This window comes from Natator depressus, chromosome 18 (assembly GCF_965152275.1).
Source record: "Natator depressus isolate rNatDep1 chromosome 18, rNatDep2.hap1, whole genome shotgun sequence".
NCBI classification, from domain to species: Eukaryota; Metazoa; Chordata; order Testudines; family Cheloniidae; genus Natator; species Natator depressus.
Window position 1 is genome coordinate 10,365,420 of NC_134251.1, and position 23,961 is coordinate 10,389,380.

Sequence of the window (23,961 nt, forward strand, 5' to 3'; positions counted from 1 at the left end):
CTGCGCATTGACTTCGGTATGCAGCTTCAAACGAGCTAACAGCATTAATCAGCAAGAACATAAAGTGGTGACTTTTAAGTAACAACACAGTCTTATGGGGCATGAAGGAATCTCCAGATGTCAAAGGGAAAAATCTACTGCTTTTAGCCTCAAAACTACCCCTCAAATACTCCCAGTGGAATGGCTCAATAAATCTGCCATTGTTTTGAGAATGAAGGATGCTCCGGAAATGAATTCACTAGTAATGAACCCTCCCCACCCTCCACCCTTTAAAAACCATAATAAACTTTATAGCCATAGACAGACAGTGCACCACAAGGAATAGCATAGAATCTCCTTTTCAAACCACTAATTTGCTCAACACTGAATGCGGTTGTTCTGTAACAGAGATGGACTAATGGGTTCAGGGAACCCTTCTCCACACTCTACTCACCTTCATCCAGTTCTAGAGCAGACCTCAGATAATGCGTTCAGATGAGAAATGTTCCAGTAAAAATCCTACCCGCCATCCCACCTATCTTCTCTCTATTCCTCTGAGTCCCAGCCTCTCTTACCTGGATGGCAGGTGGTCTTGGGTTAGGGAAGATATGTCAGATTCTTCAGTGGCTTGCTTCCCTTTCTCAGTGATCTTTGGAGTCTAAAACCCTGTCTTGGAATGACTCCCGCAGTAGGTGACATTAATTGTCCCCTCGGTTCTTTCATTCATGGCTCCTCTGCTGAGATGTCCAGCAAAGGTGCCAGTTAGAATGATGTCTCTTCTGTAATGCAAACCGCTGTCTACTGGGAACTGGATAAGCCCCAACAGTTCATTATCATGATTCCTGTAAAGGGCACCTTTTGCCTGCCTTGGACTATTCATTTGAGTTTTGCTTTGATCTTAGCTGAAAAATCACGTGCAAGCCGTGAATACATATATTTCTCTAAAAAGAAAAGGAGTACTTGTGGCACCTTAGAGACTAACCAATTTATTTGAGCATGAGCTTCAGCTTTAGCTCATGCTCAAATAAATTGGTTAGTCTCTAAGGTGCCACAAGTACTCCTTTTCTTTTTGCGAATACAGACTAACACGGCTGTTACTGTCAATATATTTCTCTGATATCAAGTGCATGAGCTGCATCATGCATGATAATGAGATTTACCTTTGGTGTGGGCGAGGGGGAACGTCATTGTGGAAACACTGGCAAGGCGGATGGATCGTCACAGGCTGTTCGTCATGTTCAAGCATCCAAATACGTTCCAGCAACACCATCACAATTAACAATCTAGTGGCATTTAACTCTGGACAGCTCATTTTCAGGAGGTAATAACTACAAGCTGGGGATGAAGAATGGGATATAAAGACTCAGTCTGGCTGGGATGGATGGATACAGCTGACATAACTCTGTTCCATTTCTGAACATGTATACTGTTCTGTATAATTAACCTTGGACTTCTTTCCCAGCCCTATTACTCCCAGAGAAAGGGGTCTGAGGAACCAATATCAAACATATTTTCATAAACAGATTGAGCAAAGGACCCTTCCTTTGGGGGGGGGGGGGAGGGGAGAGAGAATAGGCTAATCTAAGAAGGAGGGCAATCAAAGGAGAGAAGAGAGTGAGCTTGCATAGATGACATGACTAACTCCTTCGTCCAACTGTCTGGAGGGTTTGGAAAGATCAAGAGCTTGAGTTCTCTTTAAAGCAGAAAGCTACCTCCCTGAAAATGGGGACTCTTGGAGAACTCCAGCAGAGTGGAAGGAAAAGTTGTGAGTGTTGACAAGAGCAGGCATAGTGTGATCATCGAAATTTCTCTCCATTAACAAACACTCTAACCCCTATTAGAGTAATTTTTTGCAGTCTCTGTCCAGATGCCACACCACTAAAATGCTCCGATTTATGTCCTCTGGCTCTTTTTTCTCAGAAAAGCTTTCTCCGGTTTAAATTATTATTTGTACATACTGTGGTGGTTCATAGAAGCCCCCACCAAGATTGTTGTGCTGGGTGCTGTACAAACACATCATAAGACAGTCCCTGCCCCAAGGAGCTTGTAGTCTACATAGATCAGACAAAGATTTGGAAGGGACACACAGAGATGGGAAATCATTTGCCCTGGGTCGCTGCAAGAGCCAGGAACAGAACTCAGATCTCCTGAGCCCCAGGCCAGTGGTCCATCCACTAGACCATGCTGCTGCATCTTCACATAGTGAGTGTGAGCACATTCCTGAGAATGCAGGAAAGTTTGCTCTCTGCAGGAGCAGAGAAAGCTGATGGGGTGGGTGGAGGGGTCCAAGAACATGGAGGCTTGGATGATGCTTTGGCCTTGTCCGAAAAGATGGCAGTGACATAAAGGGAGCACTCAGCCCTTCCTGTTCATAATTATTAGCAGGTCTGGGCCCTTGACACCCAGTGTTACACTGGGAATATTCATTTATTTACAGTGATTTTCTCCCCTCCACTCTCCCGCCTCCAAAAAAAAAAAAAAAAAAAAAAAAAAATCCTTTGGCCGCATTTAAGTTACAGGAGATACCCATAAAGGAATTCTCCATTTCAGCCCCTCCTGTTGCATGGCTGTGACTCAAAACTGGTGGACTGAAAGTGCTGGCAAGTCAGTAACCGTTCCCACGCGACAGTTCGTCACATTAGTTTATTGTTTTTTCTTTACATGGCAGACAGAGTCTTCAGTTTTCCAGAGCAATGTTCAGAACTCAAGCCCCACCAGGTAACACCACGTCTTCACATTGTTTATACCGAATTTTTTATTTTAAAAACAAGTGTCATGAGAGTGCTGCAGAGCTACCAGCGTCAGCCTTGCAAATTTCTACATGCAAAACCTGGGTCTCTCCCCCCCGCCCCCTTGAATTTTCATGAGAATTTGTGATTTTTTTTGGTGGGGGGGGGAGGGAAGGAGGTCAAAGGCAAAATTTTACAAGTTTCACCAGCAGGCATGGTGGAGGGTTGTTGCAAAATTGAAATTCTGCCCTGGAAAACAATGGTGAATTTTCCTGAATATGCAGAGGTGAAAATGTCCCCATCATCATATAGAAATGCTATGAGTTTGAATCAATTATTGTGCAAAGATGGACTCTCTGCCTCCAAAGAATCTTCTTTTGTTGTCTAAGGGGAAAACAGTGAAAAGTTTACTGCAATAATGGGACATTTCTTGTTGATGGTGTGGATATTTTTCTACCACGGCTCAGACTGCAATGGATTTTTAGTGTGGATTGATGCAAGGTCAAACTGGGTGCTGCAATCTTTAGTGGAGTAACAAGATACAAAACTTTAAAAATGGAGCATTTACAATAGGGACGCAAAGACGTGCTTTTAAAATTGTAAATACATATTTACAGGTTTGCATGATAAACCAAAACTGCTCTGGGAAAAGTATTCATATATCACAGCATTTACACACTTCTCTCCTTGAGTTTCTTGAACAGTATAATTAATATCACTCTAAAAAAAACCAAAGAAAAGTAAACTGCACAAAATTCAGCTTTAGTAATGTCACAGGTCTACCTTAAAGGCACTAAGCCCAGCAGAATCCAAGCCAGAATCTCCATTTCTAAACACACCTTGCCCGCTCCTAGATACTGAGGGAGGTCTCAAAAGAGTGGGCTATTTTAGGTATAGTTCAGGCTGCAACATGAGGCATCTCTTAAGCAAGAGCCCGAGTGACAAGTGAAAATACATCACTTAGTAAACATGCTCATTGTCTAACAACATTGCACTGGAAACTTTAGGGATACCTCAAAGTGGTGCTGGAATTTTTCTCCGATTTGTTGCTACAATGTTAGGTGCTGTCAAAACATACAGGAAGATCGTCCGTTTTCTAAAGAACTCTAGTGCAGGTGTTGCCATACAAATTCTGGATCATGAAAAAAGGAAGAAACAAGGACAGGTGAATGAAATAAAAGAGAATTTGCTGCATCCAGTACAGCAGAGTCTATTGTGGAGACCTTTCGATGAAGCTAAATGACTGTAACTTGCAGATTAGGTACAATGGGGCAGGCTCCTAGACACATCTAAGACCCATAAATTGCTTTATCAGTGTGCTGAGAATTTCAAAGCTGCCCAGTGGCTTTGGATATGTGGTTTACATTAATTTTTAATGGGTATTGGACATCCAAATTCATTAAGCAGCTACAAAGGTGAAGTTTGTGGAAGCAAGAAGAGGTCACCTCTGCCATAGGATAGACCTGCGTGAACGAGGCCCTTTATGAGCAAGAGAGAATACATCTCTTTGTTCAGCCTTCTCACTAACTGCAACACCCTGAAACTTCGTCTTTACAGGCTGTGGTCAATCATCATGGCTCCTTCCTCTCTAAGCCTAACCAAACTAGATTGGCTCTAATGGAGAGTCACAACTACTAACCTCCCTATTTGTGGGAAGATGTTGCTTGGTACCATGCACTGTGATGGGCATTTTAGGAATGCTTGTAAAACTCAATCATGGCAGCAATGAATGGGTGCTGAGCTAGTGCCAAATATAACGGACGCTTTTCACAAAATGAACGCTTGTCCCATTAGAAAACTGGACTGACACCATCACTGCATTTCAGAGACCACTTAACAGGTGAGTTTCCAGGAGTTGCGAGTCCTACAATCTTCTAAAAGCAGTGGCATCACAACCTTTGCAATGTCCCAACATCTTAAAGATCATGATACACACTCAGATTGGGGTACCCACAGATTTGGGATATGAACACCTCAGCAAACGCTCCACTCTGGGTGGATTTTCAGTGGGTTGCTCAGTTCTATAAAGCGTACTGTACAGTTAGAAGATAAAATGATGTAACAGTCTTTTGAAAATGTAATTGCATAGTATCTCCAACCCCTCTACGTTCCAACAGAAAGAGAAGAATTGCCCAAATCTACCTGCCCTCCCAATGTGGTCACAACAATCTACAATTCTCTCTGAATGTTTTCCCATGCTCTTCCACTGGCTCTGGATGAGTGGACTTCACATTGCAGGGGATGCGACAGAATCATCCTTTCACCGGCCTCCATAGTTCATGACTCGCTCTCTGCAAAGAAGGACAATGACAACAAGGTGCCGTTGCTTCTGGCACAGAATACCACTGGCCCCCCTCTTTCTCCTGATGAACTCCTGGTCTCACTCGAACTGGGAATGAACAGACCAGATTATGATATCTAAGGATTACTTTGCCTCATCTTCTCAGTTCAGCACTGTCCTGTGCCTGCAAATACACATAATCACCTGCAATAATGGTGGTCTCCATAGAAAAGTCACCATTTACCCAAAGTGGTCTGTGAAAAGTCACAGTCTCCCCTATTCTAACAACAAGAAATAACAGGGGAAACTCAGATATCACTGTCCAATCAATGTTAAATTTTTACTATTCGCCACCATTTCTGATAGTGCAGGAGGCAGTTTGGTTTTCTTATCATACTAAATTTTTCCCATAATACTAATTTTCTCTATTTCATTTACAGTTTAGTTTAACCAAATATAAACCTATTTCAGGGTTCAAGACCCTGCACCCATCCAGGATCTCGACCCTGTAGGCATTTGCACATGTACTTAACTTTACTCACATAACTAGTAATAATAATATCTCGCTCTTATGTAGCGCTTTTCATCAGTAGATCCCAAAAGAGGTCAGTATCATTATCCCTATTTTGCATGCAGTGAATCTGAGGCACAGAGACGAGGTGGCTTGCCCAAGGTCACCCAGCAGGCCAGTGACCGAGCCAGGACTAAAATCCAGGTCTTGAGTCCCAGTCTAGTGTTCTATCCACTAGGTTCTATCCAACAGCACTTTAGCAGCTTTCAACAAACTTTTTATTACTGAGTTGGGCTTCTTCAACTACCCGGATTAGTCAAAACTTCCTCTGATGTACGGAGAAGTGAGTCATTTCAGGATCACTAGGGGGACTGGGCCAGATCCTCAGCTGAGGAAAATTTATGTCACTCCCTTGATTACAATGAAGCTACGCTGATTTACACCAGCTGAGGATCTGAGCTAATGTATTTAAAATGCAACATGGCACTATATTTTTTGTATTAAAAATGTCTCCTACCAAAGAAGCAAATAGTGAAGTCAAGGTTATTAAATATGTAAATTAATATGCAAATGAGGGGTCTAGTTCTTAAGCTACCGGCACATTGCCAAGGCATCCCCCAGTGGTTTGGGTGCAGTTGCCTTGATATTAAGAATAGAGTGACATTAAGCCTTTGGCCCTTTCGTCCCGTAGGATCTCAAAGCACTTCTGCGAACAGCAGAAAAGAAATGCGGTCCTGTCTGAGGTGGAGGGTGGCAAGCAAATGGCACACAGGTCCCTGCCCAGCAGCACAGGAGGAATGGAGAATCAGAGCACTTATAAGAATTGCCAAGGGCTCAAAGATCCACCTGTAGGAGTGGCACAGTGAGCTTTAAGGCCTCTTCCACAAGGATCTCACATAGGGCGCGGAGTGGAACTCTGTTCTCCTGTTGAAGGAGAATGGAGCGCTAAATCAACCCTGCCAGGACTTGAACCTGTGGGTCCAACGGGTCTAGGTGTTTCAGAACAAGAGGAAAGGATGGTCTTATGGGCCTGGCTAAAGCAGGGGACTAGGACTCACATATAGAGTTCTATTCCCAGCTCTCTTTGTGACCTTGGGGAAGTCATTGAGCCGGTGTGCCTCAGTTTCCCCACCAGTAACTGAGGACAATAGTTAGCTGCCTCACAGGGGTTCTCTGAGGTGAGCTAACGTTTGTAAAGTGCTTTGGCTACAGAAATGCAAAGCATCACAAAGCGCTGTGTGGTCATCAGTACCACGGGGCGACTGCCTTGCTGTACCTGGTTTGATGTGCAGAAGAGTCTATTCCTTGAAGAAGTGGGCCGTGGTGCAGTTGGATCTCTTGCATTGCCTGGTGCTGGTGTTCTGAGAAGAGGAGGGGGGACATCTAGAGGCCGTGCGGAGTCTGTAACTGCATAAAGAGGCAGGAGAAACTCTCTCTCACACACACACACACATCATATTTGGGATAAAAGCAGAGGCAGGCCATATATCCAACACACAATCTCAGTTCAAACATTTACCCCAACCTACTTGCCAGGCTGGTGGCCCAGTATCATATGAAAGCCGGGGTACCTTTCCCGGGCTTGATCCAAAGCTCACTGAAGTCAGTGGGAGACCTTCCATTGGCTCCAACTGACTTTGTACAAAGGCTCTAGACCCAGGTGCTGCCAAGGTTGCTCATGAAAATGAGGAGGTGTCTTGCATTGCTCTGCAGTGACCCTTTAGTCAATTTAGGTGAAAACTCAGGAGAAAGTTGAGTGTGTTCTCCCTGACCCCCTTCTCTTCCCCCCCCCCCCCACCATCCTCCCCGATGTCCAGGCTCAGAGAACTATGTGGAGAACCCTCCAGGAAGGACAAACTGGACATCAATAGTCAATAGGGCTGTGACTGCAGCGGGCCCCCTGTGCAGAATAGCTGGCAGAGTCAGGGTCTATTTTGTCATGTTGCCATGCCATGTCATTGTTTTGCATCTGTGTTGATGCAAAAGGCATTTCACATTACATAAAAAACCACATACACTAACAGGGTAAGGTGTTCAAAAAGGCCAGGTGCTCAACTACACTCCTAAGCTGCATGCCCCATCACCACGAAAGCACTTGCAAATCAGATAATTGCACACACGAATAACCAAAAGCAGAGTGGTTAACTCTTATGATTTTATTGCAAGGCTTTTGATATTTGCTTTTTACCTTCAGCCCCAGGTCCCCGGATCCTGCGACTACGTGAGAATCTCATCTTTCATCTCAAAATAAAAATTATGTTTCTAGTTTTCAGGATTGGTGATAAAAGCTACTGACAAGGCAAAAAGAGCATGTAAAAGGCTAAAAGACCAAAAGGCAAGGATAAAAAGAATCACACATCTATTAGTTTTTGAAAAAGCATTCCGGCTTAAAAGAAATATCTCATGATTTTTGAACACTTGTGGTTGCCAGTACCACAGCACCGGTTACTTGCACAAATCTGTACAGTGTTTGTACACAGAGCTGTGGTAACGACCCTGCATATTGCACATGCAAAGACTGACCAAGACTAACACTATGTTATCATCAACTTACATTCCAACAGAGGGACCTCTTTCAAAAATCTATTACTACAAATACTCAAGAAGCTAGTTTTTGCTCCAGCATATTTTTAGAGTTCAAAGGAAATCTTTGAAAAGGGACCTTTGACCTTAATGTTAGTCCCCAGCTGTAGGTTTTGTAAAATGTTTCACAAAACCTGGTATCAAATTAGAACTGTTTTTTTAAAAATTGTGACAATGGTTCATGAAATTTAATCAATTTTTTAAAAGTGTGAATTTGTCATCAACATTTGGAAAATAGAAAAATGTCAATCAGGCCTAATAAAAATATTTTCTGGGATGTTTAAAAATAATCCATGAAAATAGTTGTTTAGTTTGAATTTGAGTCTGCAGTGTTTGCATACGTAACATTGTAGCACTGGGCAAGTGCATGAGAACCAGAAAGTGAAAATGGCCAGTAGAAAAAAAGCCAATTTTCATTGCCCAAGATGATGAATGCTCCCAAATGAAATAATGGGAATGGTAACAAGTAAATAAAAGTTTGACCTTTCTTTTGATTTTAGCAATTAAAATGTTACTGGTAACACAAGGAAGAAAATAAGTTTGGCTTGGATTTTTTTAAGCAGAATGTGTCCATCTAAGTATTGATTAATGTCAAGGATGCCTTGCAACTTTCAAAAGTCCTTTATAAAATTAATAATAATACACATTCATGTATTAGGCAAATGCTCAAAGACCTTTGTGCACCTTAACATATAGAATGAAAAATAAAATATAGGCAGGCAACATGCCTGAAAAGATTCACCTCTTACCCCTCCTCCCAAAAACTCAACCTCCAACATTAAAGTAGATCCAAATTTTTTTTTTTTTTTTGCATTTCAACTAGTTCTTACAGTAGATCCCTCACCTTGTGTTTTGGGGTGTGAGAGACTAAGAATGTTTTTTAAAGAGCCAGATTGAGGTTGAAAATTAACTCCTGGATATTTTATTGACCACTTTGTCTCGTGTTCCCTACTTAAAAATCACTGAAGCCACATGGTTAACTATGGACTGTTTCCTGTACCAAAGGCTAGCGAGTGCTGTCTGTTGTAAGAGTGCCTGTGGGAAATCCGTTGCTGTGCCATTATGTTGGCAGTCCTCAAACTCCATCAGACTCCTGCGTGGTGCATCTTCACTAGGAAAGAAGGTGTGTTCTTGCCTCAAGTTAGCTAGTATGTGGTAACTCAAGAGGTCAAATCCTAATGGAGACAAGGCATTTTGTAGATCTAATATGTGTTAGCAAGTTGAGGTAAACCTTAGACTTCCCCATAGTCTTTACCTTGACCTGCTAATGTGAAAACTACAACCTGCCTCGTCTTCATTAGGATTTTACTCAAGAACACACCTTTCTTCCCAGTGAACACAAGGTCTAAGAGACTCTACATCAGGTCAATAGATCCTGATGGGGATGTGTGCATGTGCAAAGAATCCACATATCTCCTGCTACTGCAAGGGGAGAAGCTTGTGCAAATTGTCTTCCACCCTCCACCATGGACTGTTCTGCAGCTCCTGGTCCTCTCCTACCCTCCTGGGATGGTGGGGGAATGGGGTCAAGCTACGTGCCACAGAGGGCCCGACTTGCGGTGTGGAGGAACTGCTGGGCTCTTTGGTAACCTCACCCATCCACAAGTGGCATGGAGTGTGTGTGTGTGTGTGTGTGTGTGGGGGGGATTATCTTCACCCCAGTTGGTCCTGGTTTCAATTCATGGCTGATATCTTCATTTCAGAGCTATCAGTCGAGATCAGACATGCACTGGCTGTCCATCCCTGCTTAGGAGGGAGTGTCCTGTTCAGGGGATATTTACTACTGGCCCTCCCTCCCCCATGTTGTCCCTGCAAAGCTCTCCTCACTCAGTAGGGCTCAATGCTGTTCAAAGGGACAGTGCACGAGTTGTTAATTGTGTAGATCATGGAAATCTTCCGCTGAGAAGCACCAAGTAGTAGTATCATTGTTATTTTGCTGTGTTGTGCAATAGCAAGTTCCAACACCACCACTTACGTGGGGATTTTCAGAAAGTCAGCCAGCTAAGAGGGGCAGAAAAGTATTCACTGAATCATGACCTTAAAGCTTGAAAGCGGTAGCAGCAAAGATGTGTTAAAAACCAAGGAAATGAATGTGTTTTAAACACCACAGCAGGCCAGGGCCTTTTCACAAAGGCACAACACTTGGAACTTTCTCAGTGCAAGGTAAACATCATTTATGGCAATGCACGCCAGCCTGTGTGATGGGACACACGCTGACCTCTACTCATCAGAGCAGCAGCCAGCTCCCATCCTTTGCAGCGAGAGCCCTGTTCAGAGAAGTACATAATCCCCCACATGGTGGTGCCATTGCCTTCCCAGCCAGAGAGAAGGCGTAGCATTGTCTGGAGCCGGGCAAGGGATGGCAGAATGAACGGACACTGATGTAGCAACTTAATGCATCAGGAATGAACTCAATAATGACAAACAGACGCAGGGGATCACACCCCGAACACCACATGAAGCCCATCTGGGACAGATGTAGGATGCATTGGACCTGTCTACAACAGCAACACAAGGCTCTTCTGTTTCGCTTGCATTTTTGCAATATTTATGGAGCTTGTTATGCCCACAAAGTGTTCTGAATGGGTCAGGATGGAGCCCTGCACTGTTATGAACAACTTTAATGATTGGAGCCCACAGAAAAACACGCCGGGTCTCTATTGACCTTAAATTAACCTCTTGGGAGGCTCATGAGCTTGCTTCTTACAATAGTTGCAGCTCTACTTTTGGGACAGATGGATCAGCAAGCAGGTGAGAGATATTGCCAAGAAGTCAATAAGCCACTGCATGCACATTAAAGCATTTGAAAATCCTGCAACTGCACTAGCTCTAAAACCAGTTATCGCTCTGTCAGCCGGCATGGACACTGGACACCTGCAGATGTTCTCCCACCATTGCTACTTCCCCACCTGGGGACAATAATGACAATGAGGCACTGTAACCAAACCCCTGTGCCTCACGGATACTAGCGCCCCCACCATGGCTAGCAGGGGGGCAGAGCAAAGGGGAGAGAATTTCTGAAGATGCCCAGTGGTGGTGATGCCCAGTTATGATGCAGCCTCAGTAGCGTATCAAGTCCACTCCTGCACCACAGTTCAAGAGATACTTCTCGCTGCAGAAACTGGGCTGACCTCAGAAAAAAATAATGAGTGTACAGGGGGAAGGCAAAGAGAAGTATCACTAAGTGCTTGTCTGAACAAGGTTTTTGTACTGAACTAAATTGGTTAAAAAAAAAAGATTTAGTTAAATAAGTGCAGCGGCTTGGGTTGCCAACCCTCCAGGAATTAAAGATTAATCTTTAATTAAAGATTATGTCATAATGAAACCTCCAGGAACACGTCCAACCAAAACTGACAAACTTACAACCTCCTAGAATAGACACGGTTACACTGACATAAAGGGGGTTATATTGGTCTGGCTTGTTTCGGTAAACAAATTCCTAATTGATTTAAACTAAGTTATAATAAGACACTCAAACTAAAATAGGAGTGTCCACACGGGGGGGAGGAGGGGTTTGCACCATATTAACTAAACTGGTTTAAGTTAAACCAGGGCAACTTGCTCATGTAGACAAGACCTAAGGCTCCTCCTTGTAAGTTAGGGACACAGCTCCAGTATGCTGGACGGCTGTGCCGTTGATTTTAGAGAGAGTTACACCAGTAGACTCTACCGCAATGCTCTGAAATGTAGAGATGAAGGGTTTGAAAGTAATCGCCTTTCAGTGAAAAGTAACATTTTCCAAAACCTCTAATGTCTACTGCTCCAACCTCCCCAAACCCTTGAACACTGGGTTGGAAGCAGAAGGATGCCTAATGTAGCTAGCCCATTAGAAAAAGGTACATTAAACATACACTCCCCTCCTTTACAAAGAGCACTTGGCATTTTCATGCAAATTACCTTGTCTTCCACCACAGGTGAGCAATTTACATTCTTGAAAGGTGTTTTTCAGTCCTCCACATTACCCATTTAAGTCCCAGAAACATCAGCTGTGTAACTAGTGGGAATGAAGCCCGGAGGCTATTTGTCATGATTGCTAGATAAATCGAGATCCAAAAAGATTAAAGATCCTGCTGAGATATTATAAATGGGGCAGTATAGTAACAAAATAACCAGTTATCAGATTAGCAGCCGAGTTAGTCTGTATCCGCAAAAAGAAAAGGAGTACTTGTGGCACCTTAGAGGCTAACAAATTTGAGCATTAACCAGTGTTAGTATATGGTGAAGAGGACAGAATTTAAAGGAACTGTAGTGAGGATTTTAGGGTTTAATATTTGACTTAATTGAAAAATGTTTTTCTTGGAGAGCTTAAGTTTCTGATCCCCTAATTTAACAACAAAATATGTACACGGTCAGAAGTCTCTCTCTCTCTCCCCCCTCTCCCCCCCCCCCCGGCTCCACATCCTCCACACCCAATCACAATCTGGTTTAGTTCTTAACATAGAGCATATTTATTGCCCTCTATCATCATCAATTTAAGATCCATAAGCAAATCAACTTCAGCAGATGCAGACTGACATCAGTAGGTTCAAAAAACCTCTTGGACAAGTTTCAGAGTAGCAGTCGTGTTAGTCTGTATTCGCAAAAAGAAAAGAAGTACTTGTGGCACCTTAGAGACTAACCGATTTATCTGAGCATAAGCTTTCGTGAGCTACAGCTCACTTCATCGGATGCATTCAGTGGAAAATACAGTGAGGAGATTTATACACACACAGAACATGAAAAAAATGGGTGTTATACACACTGTAAGGAGAGTGATCACTTTAGCTCATCTTAAGTGATCACTCTCCTTACAGTGTGTATGATAACACCCATTTTTTCATGTTCTGTGTGTATATATAAATCTCCTCACTGTATTTTCCACTGAATGCATCCGATGAAGTGAGCTGTAGCTCACGAAAGCTTATGCTCAGATAAATCGGTTAGTCTCTAAGGTGCCACAAGTACTTCTTTTCCTCTTGGACAAGTGCGTCTCCAAACTGCCAACCTTCTGGGTTTGCAAAACTGGGCTGGTTAACCACCTGGGAACAGGGCTTTTAGTACTTCCCACTTCGGGTCAGGTATGAAACACTGCGAGTATGTTACCCTGCTAAACGAACTCTCTCTCAGCTGCATTAGAATAGTGCTTACTGGGAGAGTGAATTCACAGAACAGCCACCAGGGGACACTGAGAAATATTAGCTAACATCAGTTCCATGGATTGTACTGTGGAGCAGGGAACTTTTCGAAGGGAAACAAGGGAGGGCCTACTGGACCAGAAGAAATTTGTTGACAGATTTTCTTGCACATTTTACTCTACAGCCATATACTTAGGAACTGGAAAGTCCTTATTCTGCTTACCAAAACGGAGGATTTCCGTGTGTCCCACTGCAGTTCTTTTGAGAGTGTTATGTGCTCAATTCAGACCAGTGGGAGGGAAGCTGGGTCACGGGGCTAGATTTGATTTTACGGGCACCAAACGAAGGGACACAAAGGAATAATCCAAATAATGTGATTTTATGGTCAGTTCTCTCAGACCACCAAAGCTAGAAAAAGCTCGTTTATCACTGAGAAGCTGGAATGCCCAGCTTTCTAGAGGTGCGGAGCCGGAGTGTCTAGCCATGGTGGTTTAGGGGACATCACGACAATGGTCACTGCTCCCTCAGGCCAACACAAAACAATCAGGCCATCCCCAAGTCAGTTTCACTGTGCAGATGGCCCCCTAAGGGTGGCATTTTCAAGACTGCTCAGTGCTGGCTCAACTCTGCTCCCATTTAAATCAAAGGTAAGATTCCTACAGACTCCAGACATAGGATCAGTGTTAGGGCAGCGCTGAGACCCCTGAAAACCTCACCCTTTGTTTAAAGCCTGATGCAATTCTTATGGGGGTGGGGGGCAATCTGAACATGTGAGAAGGTGAATCCATGTAACAAAGTGACATCTTACTCACCATTTACAATTACACCCAAGATTTTCAAAAGCAAATAGTGATTTCTGGGAGCCCAGCCTCAGAGGCCGGAAGGGTCCTGATTTTCAGAGAGTGGATGCTCTGCGCTTTCAGGCCCCATCGAGATGTCTCCAGTTGGGCTCCCAGAAATCACTGGTCGCTTTTGGAAATCTTGGCCTGAGCCTTTACAGTGAGATGGACTGGATTGCTTCAGCAATGTATCTTGCGGCCCTTTTTAAGGCGCACATTGAGTTTGGAGTGCCAAAAGGTGAAGAACACTGGATTAAAACGAGAAGTACTCAAATGCATCTTTTATGCTGTCATAAAATCTAATTGGATAGTTTGATAAAAGTCTTCCATGTGCACTGAATTGCCCTCTTGGTTGGGGGAATGAATAAAGCTCATCATTTAATAGTAACAGAAAGAATATCATAGATCGGGAAGACTTCATATAATCTTTATTTACCCTCTATATGAATGTGCTCACCCCAGCTTAGTTATAAAAGGAACATGAGAGAGAACACTGTTGGTTAGCACTAAGGGCTAGCAGAACTGAAAAGGCTTGGTTCAGCCCTGCATATCTCATTACGTAATTTGCTTCAGACAAAACAACACACACAGAAGGATCAGCACAGGAAAAAAACGCTTTGGGTGTAGCCGATTTAAAAGACGCTTTGATGTGATAATGTGTTGGCAATACTGCAGGGAACTGACACATACACAAGTCAGTCTAGTTACTAGTGTAATAACTGTCACCTTGATTGTCACTGGGGATTGAAGCTAGGGCCAGCAAAGCTAAGATCATGAACTAAAGGGCTAAGCGTCCTAGTTGGCAGACTTAGCAGACATGTTCTCTGCAGCTCAGGCACAGAAGGGGTTACGTAACACAAACTGCACAATGGGTTACACTTCTAATACGCATTTGTGCATGGACAGAGTCTCAAGGAATCTAAAAATGGAACCCTAAGAAAGGGGCCATGTAGTTTGGTGAAACCATGCAAGGCAGCACAATGGGGCAAGAATTAATCATCTAGCATTTCTCTAACCCCTCACACCCCAAAGAATTGAACAGCCAAACTTGCGCCCAAGCAAAACACAATCAAATCTGAACCCTGCAATACACTGAAATAGCAGCATAACCGCTACTCAAATGGAGGCCTGGGGCAGAGAAATTCACACCCTGAGCACGACAGCTATGCCAACCTAATCCCTGCTGTAGATGCAGCTAGGTCTTCTGTTGAACCTTGCTACTGCCTCGGAGAGGCCGATTACCTCCAGCGATAGAAAAACCCCTTCCCTTGCTGTAGGAGGTGTCTATGCTATGGTGCTACAGCTGCTGTGCCACAGTAGTGCCCACAGTGTAGATATGGCCTCCGTTAAACCCAGCAGGCTGGATTTGCCTAGAGGCAGCTACACCAGCTCCTGCTGGAGTAAATGCCCTAAGAAAGGGCAAGAGAGCCATACAAGGTGCCTACAATCTTCCCTCCAATGGATAGGATATAGCCAGGGCAACTGGGAGATGCATTGATTCAGCTCATCCCTACAGCAGCCTCCACTGGCAGGGCTTCCTGAGGAGTAAAAGCTTCTTTCTCCCCAGCAGAACCCTCGTGGGGAAAGCAACAATGAAAACACCGCCTATCCTCCCCTGGATGCGAGTTTCCCCTTCAGGGTACAGTGACTCTCACTTCTATAGTATGTGCCCTGCCTATGCAGAGCAACAGCACACAACAGGTTCTGACACGAAAGGAAACGTATCCAATTAAAACTGCAGGAGGAACTGATGTAGACTCTGTGCTTTACCTTGAATTGGGCCCTGGTACCGGGATTAACCCTCTCACTCTTCTTAAGTGGCATAGTGACAAGTGGTCAAAGCCTGTTTTTCATCTCATCTGAAAGGTGGCACGGCTCCAAAAGCACAATGCCATCTAGCACTCTGCCTGGGCACCGGGCCAAGAACGACTCAGAGAAATGGAGTGTCACCTGCTGAATCAACCAACGCCACTTCTCACAGCTCCTTGGCAGTTCTTGGATCCAAGTAATGACTCAGCCAGCCCTGCTTGGATTGTGAAACTTAAAAGGATCACGCAGCATGAGGTGCTATGCATATTTTGAAAGGCTTGTCACCGGTTCTCAAACTACCATCTGCAAAACAACTTGCTATTGTCACTATGGAAAAGCATCCGTCAGTCTTCTAGATATGGGTGTGTTGGTTTTTTTCAACCTAACCCAAGAAATCAAGTACTTCTGTGCATTTACTTGACTGGTTGCTTCGTGCTGTTCTTTGACGTAAACTCAACCAAGGAGTGACAAGACAAACCGCAACATGATCTAGAGGGAGCTGGGAGCAGCAGGGAGAGAGAAGATTCAGTACTAATAAATATAAATTTCTACCCCCAGAGGAGAAATAGCGCGGGGGTACCTATTCCAGCTGCCACATCCATCAGATGGTGAATTTATTTTCATTTTTATCTCCCTTATTATCCTAATATTGCTATTTCATGTAATGGAACAGTAAAGATGATGCAGGGAAGGTGGGAAAGGGGTTTTGGAAGGGGAGCTACTCCCGAGAGCAAAAACAATGAGGCATACACAGCTACCCCTCTGAAACCTCCTCCCAAGAGGGATCTCTTATCTTGGAGAGATAGGATGGTCCAGTGGATAGAGAACTGGACTGAGAATCAGGAGACCTGGCTCTGCCAAGGACCCGCTGTGTGACCTTGGACAACTCACATCAGCTCTTTGCACCTCTGTTTCCCCACCCATACTTTGTCTGTCTAATAATCTGTATAGATTGTCAGCTCTTCCAGGCAGGGACTGTATGTTTGAAGAGTTCCCAGCACAAAGGGGCTTTGATCTGTCCAAGTCTCTCTGCATTGCTTTGATATTGATTACACACAAAAAAACTGTTAAAAGACTACTGTATGAAGGTTGCAAAAATCAAGCACTCCAAAGTTAGGAAATGCCAGAATTAAGGTTGCCCATGCAACCTTAACTTGGCCCCTGGGTGCATCTGCATTAAGAAATGGTCTTTACTTGCATGGTTACACACTTTTCCCCCCACAGGATCACTGCCACATTCAGCACACAGACTGGACTGCGTTCATTTAATGAGCTGCTATTCAGTATTTTCTTTTTAACCCCATTGTTCAATGTGTGGCCCTAGGCCTTATTTACAGTTCAATATACAAACCCTGCTCTGGAGACAGACTTGTGAACTGCCTGTTGGGTTGCTCTATGGGGCTGATCACTATAGTATAAGTTCTTCACAAACTCCAATTAATCTTCACAACACCCTGGGAGGTGACGGGGTGTTATCTCCAGTTTACAGATGAGGAAAGGAAGCACAGAAAAATTAAGGTCCAAAGATGTCATTAATTGTGGGTGCTCAATTTGAGACACCTAAGACGTGATTTTTCAGATTTCATAGCATTATAATAGAAGGTTGGGTTTTTTGTTTTTTTTTTAAGCACTGCTCCCATAGACTTCAGTCACAACTGTGTACGCTCAGCACTCTGTAACTCAGGCCCCATGTCTCAGTTTTGGGCATTGAGGAAATGAGAAACAGAGTTAGCGAACAAAAAGAAAAGGAGTACTTGTGGCACCTTAGAGACTAACAAATTTATTTGAGCAAAAGCTTTCGTGAGCTACAACTCACTTCATCGGATGCATTCAGTGGAAAATACCAAGAGTTAGCGACCACCTCTGCAAAGTCTGATTTAAGTGATTTCCCCAGCATCACACAGGAACTACGTGGCAGAAGCAGGAACAGAGCCCAGTACTCCGACGAAGCCTTCTCCTGTCTTAGCCCTGAGACCATCCATTTTCTCTTCCTGCAACCCTCTGCCTCAATCACTACATTACATACACGCCACCCAGTGTCTGCAACACAGAACCAGGGGGCCTACAGTTTCCTTCACCACATGCCCTGATTCATCCCCAGAGCAGGTCCCTACTCTGTGCACCGACTACAGCAAGGGTCCTGAGGAAAAATAATGTGTGATCACGTAATTAAAGGCTACAATAATGTTCATGTACAAAGGGGTCAAGTTAAGGTTACACGGGCAACTTTAATTCTGGCATTTCCTGACTTCTGAATGCTTGACTGTGCGACCTTAATAACCTTCTTTTACCAGAAGGTGTGCGTGTCATTTCCCAGGTTTTAAAAAAAGCAAAACTGAAAAAACAGAAATGGCATCCTATTGACACCCACATGGGTCATAAACAAGGGTGGAACCTTTAAAACCACCACACGGAGCTCTCCCACTTGGGAGATGTTATCTGCTAAGCTCTAGCATGTCTCTATTGAGCCTTTGACAAAAACCACAGTTTGCAATTGATTAGGACTTGGTCAAAACCAGGTGGTTTTTCTTGGGGATGGCAAAAAGGCACATCTCTGACAAAACGGCCACACCCTCTGCCAAATTTCAAGTCCCTGCTCCAGAGAATGGGGAGTGCTACACCTGTTCAAAGATAAGGTCTTAAGTACTTTTTAACAAGAGCAAAACAGCACACTTTTCCATACTTTCCCCTGGCCTTGCTCTTGGAAATGGCTGAACTATTTTGGCCGAAATTCCCCCCACTCCCCTCTCAAAAAATGAACCACGATTTCAGCTTGAGACAGACAACCAGTATGGAAAATTCCAGCCCAAATGGTTAAAGTTGGGCGAAGCTATAAGCAACTGAAAACAGCATCTTTTAATGGGAAGTGTTGGGAAACTTGAATAATAGGTAGAGCTCCCAGCCCCACCCATAGGTGCTGACTCTGTGGGTGCTCCAGCCCTGGAGCACCCACAGAAAAAAAAGTTAGCCGGTGCTTAGCACGCACTGGCAGCCAGCTCCCCCCCAGCGCCTCCTGCCAGCCAGCAGCCCTGCCAATCAACTCCTCCCTCTCCCTCCCAGCGCCTCTGTCCACCGTGTATCAGTTGTTTTGTGGCATGCAGGAGGTGCTGAGAAGGAGGGGGAAGAACTGGGAAGGGGCACACTCTGGGAGGAGGTGGAAAGAGGAGGGGAAGAGGTGGGGCAGGGAGGCCTTGGGGAAAGTGGTGGAGTGGGGGGCAGGGCCTGGGGCAGAGGTCAAGCATCCCTCAGGCAGAGAGGAAGTCAGCACCTATGGCCCCACCTATATTAAATTAAATGCTCCACAATCTGAGAATCACTCATTCATATCATATAGGGATAATGGAGCCATTAGATGGTATACAGCTGAAGACCATGCTCTTCCATCCCTCGTATCAGAGTGATGGCGTACTGTTTAGACCATACACACATGCCAAAAACCCCAAGCATTTTAGAAATAGAAGGTCAGAAGACTTTAGCTCATAGAAGGGATCATGTGATCATCTAGTCTGACTTTACGTATAACACAGCCCACAGAACTTTCCCCAAAGTTAAAGTTAAAACCCCAGAAGTAAAAACCCATTTGCTTTTCATATCATGATCAATTATATAGATGATTACTAGCACATGCATGAAACATGGTTTATATCATTGCTAGAATCCCTTTAAAAAGATTTATTTCCTCATATTTCATTTCAGACCATGTGTATTATTCCCTAGACAGTTTTATGAATAGATTGCATGCAATTATTCCAGGAATTTACTCTGAAATGACAAATCCATCTACTTCCAACTGAACTCATATATTCATCAGGCTGTTCAAGAGTCCAAATCATTTAGCCAACCCCTGGGATGATTTCTGATCAATGAGTGCAACAACTGATAAGTGACCTCTGTGAGAGAGGTTTTCCCCTGAATTTAGGAAGGATCATTAAATAACTTGACATTGATGAATGCCACACTGAATACGCACTTCATATTTAACAAGTCCAGATAATCAGTAAAATCCAGAAGTATGTGCTTTCTTCCTGGGCCCCCACCGCACTGGGCAACATTACAAGATAGTAAAATGCCCCTCAAATTTAAGCAACTGGAAGAAGTTACTTGACATTGACAAATATTTCCAAATCTGTGTGCCTAAATTTAGGCTCTTTAATCATATAAATCTGAAAAATAGCCCAAATCTGGTGACTTTCCAGGCAGGCTGCAAAAGACATCTGTTGAACAGGGTTTTGGAGAGGGTCGAGTATGCGTCTCAGTAGAGGGAAGCTTTTTAAAAAAAAATAGGTAGTAAGCCAGAAGAATTCCCTTTTTGAGTACTTTAATGTTGGGATTTTGCTGTATTAATTATGTATTAAGATACCTGGAGCAGAGATGGGCAGCTATAAGGCAGTAGAGGACCACAAAATCCTCTAACACCTTCTAGCAAGCTGAGGTGTGTGTTGGGGGTGGGTCCTCCCAGGGGGATGACACAAGCCTGGGTGGGGCTCGGGTTGGGTCAAGTCCTGTCTCTGAGGGGCAGAAGGTTCCGGAACAGGGTGGTTGGAGAGCAAGCTGGGCCTGGCCTCCTGCTTCAGACTGTTGGCTCTCACCACAACATCATGGAATGCCCGTGTTTGCACCCAGGCCGCCCCTCCACCCTAACACCCCACCCCGCTCCCGGCCCTGGTGCTACCAGCTCCCCTGCCCTGAGCTGGGCTGTGGCAGACCTGATGCAGCTGCTGGGTTGCCGGTTGCCCATCTCTGACTTACAGCTTTGTATACGCATCTTTTTTATAAAAATTGAAATTAAAAAAACAATATTTGGGCACCTTAATAGATGTGGCCAGAGTTTCAAAGGTGCTCAGCTTCTGCAGGCCCCGTGGACTTCAATGGCAAGTGTAGGCACACAGCTTTTCTGTACAGGGGCATAAATATGGAGTTAGAGGCCTAATTTTAGGTACCGAGGCTGGAATTTATAAAGGGATCTATTTACTAGTCTATACACAGGTTAAATCAAGGCACCCCCCCTAATGTGGGCACAGTTAATACTCAGACTGAGATTTACAAAGGAGTCTAAAATCAGGCTCCCAACTCCCACTGAATGTCAATGGGATTTGAGCACCTAACACTCAGGTGCTTTTGAAAATCCCAGCTGAAGGCTCAAAAACATTGGCCGTAATATCCTAATAAAAAAAATTGTATAATAAGCATTAATCTTTTCTTAGAATGCAGGACATTGGTGATCCTAAGTAGTTCGGCATTAATGCATGGTTTTGCTTTATTATAAACTCTAGGGTCTCTTATTTTTTCAGTTGTGCTGTAAAATTTTATATTACTTCCAAGACTTTAATTCTAATTCTCTTATACATCCTGCATTTTATAATTTACTTACCATGCAAAAGTCAGGTCAGCTGCAGCTCCTGGTCATCAGTGAAATAGTCTATTTTACCTAGTTTCCCTAATGAGCAGACCATGGTACAGAAAGTCAAATGACTTACCAATGCTGCACAGGGAGTCAGTAACTAAGCAGCTGAGATTAGAACCCACGATCCCAGCTTCTTATCCATTGCTCTATCAGCTAGGGTGCATTTCCTCTTCCAGGTCATTTTACAAGCTGATAGCCTGATTTTCAGAGGTGCCGAGTACTTCCAGCTCCTGTTGACTCAATGGGAGCTGCGGATGGCCCACATCTTGGGAATTTCAGCATGAATATATTTTAGGGACATATTTTTGTAACGGACCACTCAGTGCAACAAAACCAAGTCTGCTCATGACAGGACTATAGGCTGGGAACTTGCTGCTCTATTTAATTGTACCATAACTCACTCACTCTCTCTCTCTGTGTAACTCCTACAGAAATTGAACCACGACTACCGCACTGTATTCTGGCTAACCCAGTCAACCCAGTCATGACTGCTTTACTACATGTATCAAAGTAAAATAGTTATTTCTCCCCGTGTACACTGGTTTATATGCCACCCAAACAGCTCAAAGCAGCCTGTAGTTCAAGACTCTTAGCTGATGCTGGGCTTTCATTTAGCAGCATCCACCTTTTACCATTGCTAATTGGTTAGAGGACTGTGGCACAATACCCAGGCCCGCCATCACCTCCCAGATGGATTATGGCAGTGTAGTTTACTTGGGCTTGAATCAGCCGTAAGAAAACTGCAACTAATGCAGAATGGAATGGCACAATTTCAGCAACAGACTACCAAAAGCACAGCGCCCTGGGGCTTCCCCGCATACACTGACGTCTCATAGAACCCTTCTTTGTTATTGTCCAAAGGGCTAAATGATCTGGGCTAAGGAGACTTAAAAGGCCAACTCTGTCTCCAGGATCTTTCAATTAGCCCAGCTCAGGGCTGGTGCCGGAGATGGGACCTTCTTGAGGCTGATCCAAGGCCGCAGAATTCACCCCCAGAGGAACCAAAAGTTACAACCTCACTCCACTCTGGCCTAAATGCCGTTGAGGGGGCACTGGCCTGGGGAGTCAGGAACTTGGGTTCTAATCCTGGTTCTACTATTGACCTCCAGTTGTAACCTTGGGTAAGTCACTTCACACCTCTGTGCCTGTTCCCCCTCCCTCCCTTTAGCTCTCTTGGCTATTTATATATTGTAAGCTCTTTGGGGGCAGAGATTGTCTTATTCTGCGTATGTACAGCAACTAGCACAATAAGACCCTGTTCTTGGTGGGGGCTCTAATACTATTAGACAAATTATGAAATTTTTAACTTGACTTCTCCAACACCACCCACTTAGCACATTAACTTTAAAAAAGTACTATACATGCATTTTTCCCCATGAAGACGAACAGAAATGGAGAGGAAACTCCAACTGACAGACGCTAGCCACTCTGTTTAATTTGCTGACTCTGGAAAGTGCTCGGGTATGTAGTGATGGGTGTTGTATGGAACCTAAGAGAATACAAACACAGAAGTAATAGGCTGTCACAAGCTTTCCCGTGCACAACTTACTTAGATTCATAACATTATAGAGGGATGAATTCAAGAACATGGATCTTTTCTTGCTCACAATAATGCAAAATAAAAGCATGCTCACTGTAAGGCTATACAATGCATATTATTACTTGCAGCTAACAAGACATGTAATAACCAAAATGCAGCATAAAAGTACCCGATGGTTAATCATGATGATGGGCCCGTTAACAGACATACAAACAAAACTGGTCTAAAAATAAATAAGGGAATAGGACTATAAACACTAAAGATTACGCTTATTTGTTTCTGGTAGAATAAACACCTTGATAAGATTTAAACCCCCTTCCCCCACTGATTTGTTTATTCAATGTGGAAGCTCTGTGAAGCCTTCTTAACATTTTGGTGAATTTTATCCTAGGAATGTAATGAGAGTTGGGATAGGTGTCTTCTGAAGAGAGCGTACAACACAATACACAGCATGTGAAATTCAATACCAGAGGTGGTCACGAAATCAAATGATGTGTAGCTGGATTGAAAAAGGGGCTGGATAATTTCTTGTCCACCGATATTTTCAGCTATTCATTCAGGGTGCAATTTGCCCTAGAGTAACAGGAATGCACAAAGTCCCATTTAAGATCTCAACATTAGGTTTAAGTGGTGTGTAGGGCCACTCCGAAAGGGTGAATTTCACCCTCTCAGTTGTACCCCCTACATGGGGGGAAACTGGAGAGGTACGTACAGCCATTACACCAGCTCTGAATCACATGTAACCCCTTACACTGGAGATATTCCCTAACAGCCAGATCCATCAGTTTATAGCCCCCATTTCGGCTGCTGGGGCCACTCTGTTGGTACCAGGTAGGGCCTTTAAAGCTGCTATTAACAGGCTACTGAGGATTCCTGAGCTAGCCCTCCCTGGTGTGCAAGCCCCATTACATAATGGATAGAATCATCAGGATGCTCTGACAGAGCTCTGGTGCACTTTAGGATTAAGCTTTTGATACCTACCAAAAATGGGACTAAGAAAAAGATGACTTTTGACATTGTCATATTTATAAATCTGCAAAAAACCTTGGAGAATGAGCTCATGCACCCCAAAGGAATGTCTAGTAAATGAACTGAAACAAAAAAATAAAAATCAAGACATCTATCCCACTCCAAGTTTGAAGGATACACAATTCTCTTGTGTTTAGTGGGGG

The 23,961-nt window shown here is 43.9% G+C and overlaps 1 protein-coding gene across 8 annotated transcripts in view; it reads right to left on the minus strand.

The window, feature by feature from the left end:
• Positions 1-2,653: 2,653 nt before the first annotated feature.
• The window catches only part of PRDM2 (PR/SET domain 2), a 118,389-nt gene continuing 97,081 nt past the window's right edge, over positions 2,654-23,961 (minus strand). For 3 of the 8 annotated variants that reach the window (XM_074933953.1, XM_074933955.1, XM_074933954.1), the window contains 2 exons: positions 6,777-6,907; positions 2,654-4,999 (listed from right to left, as the gene is read on the minus strand). In XM_074933953.1, the coding sequence (XP_074790054.1) occupies positions 6,799-6,907 (109 nt within the window). In that variant the 3' untranslated portion in view covers positions 2,654-4,999; positions 6,777-6,798. The remainder of the gene's footprint in view (positions 5,000-6,776; positions 6,908-23,961) is intronic. The other 5 variants (XM_074933946.1, XM_074933952.1, XM_074933947.1 and 2 more) reach the window with 2 other exon arrangements.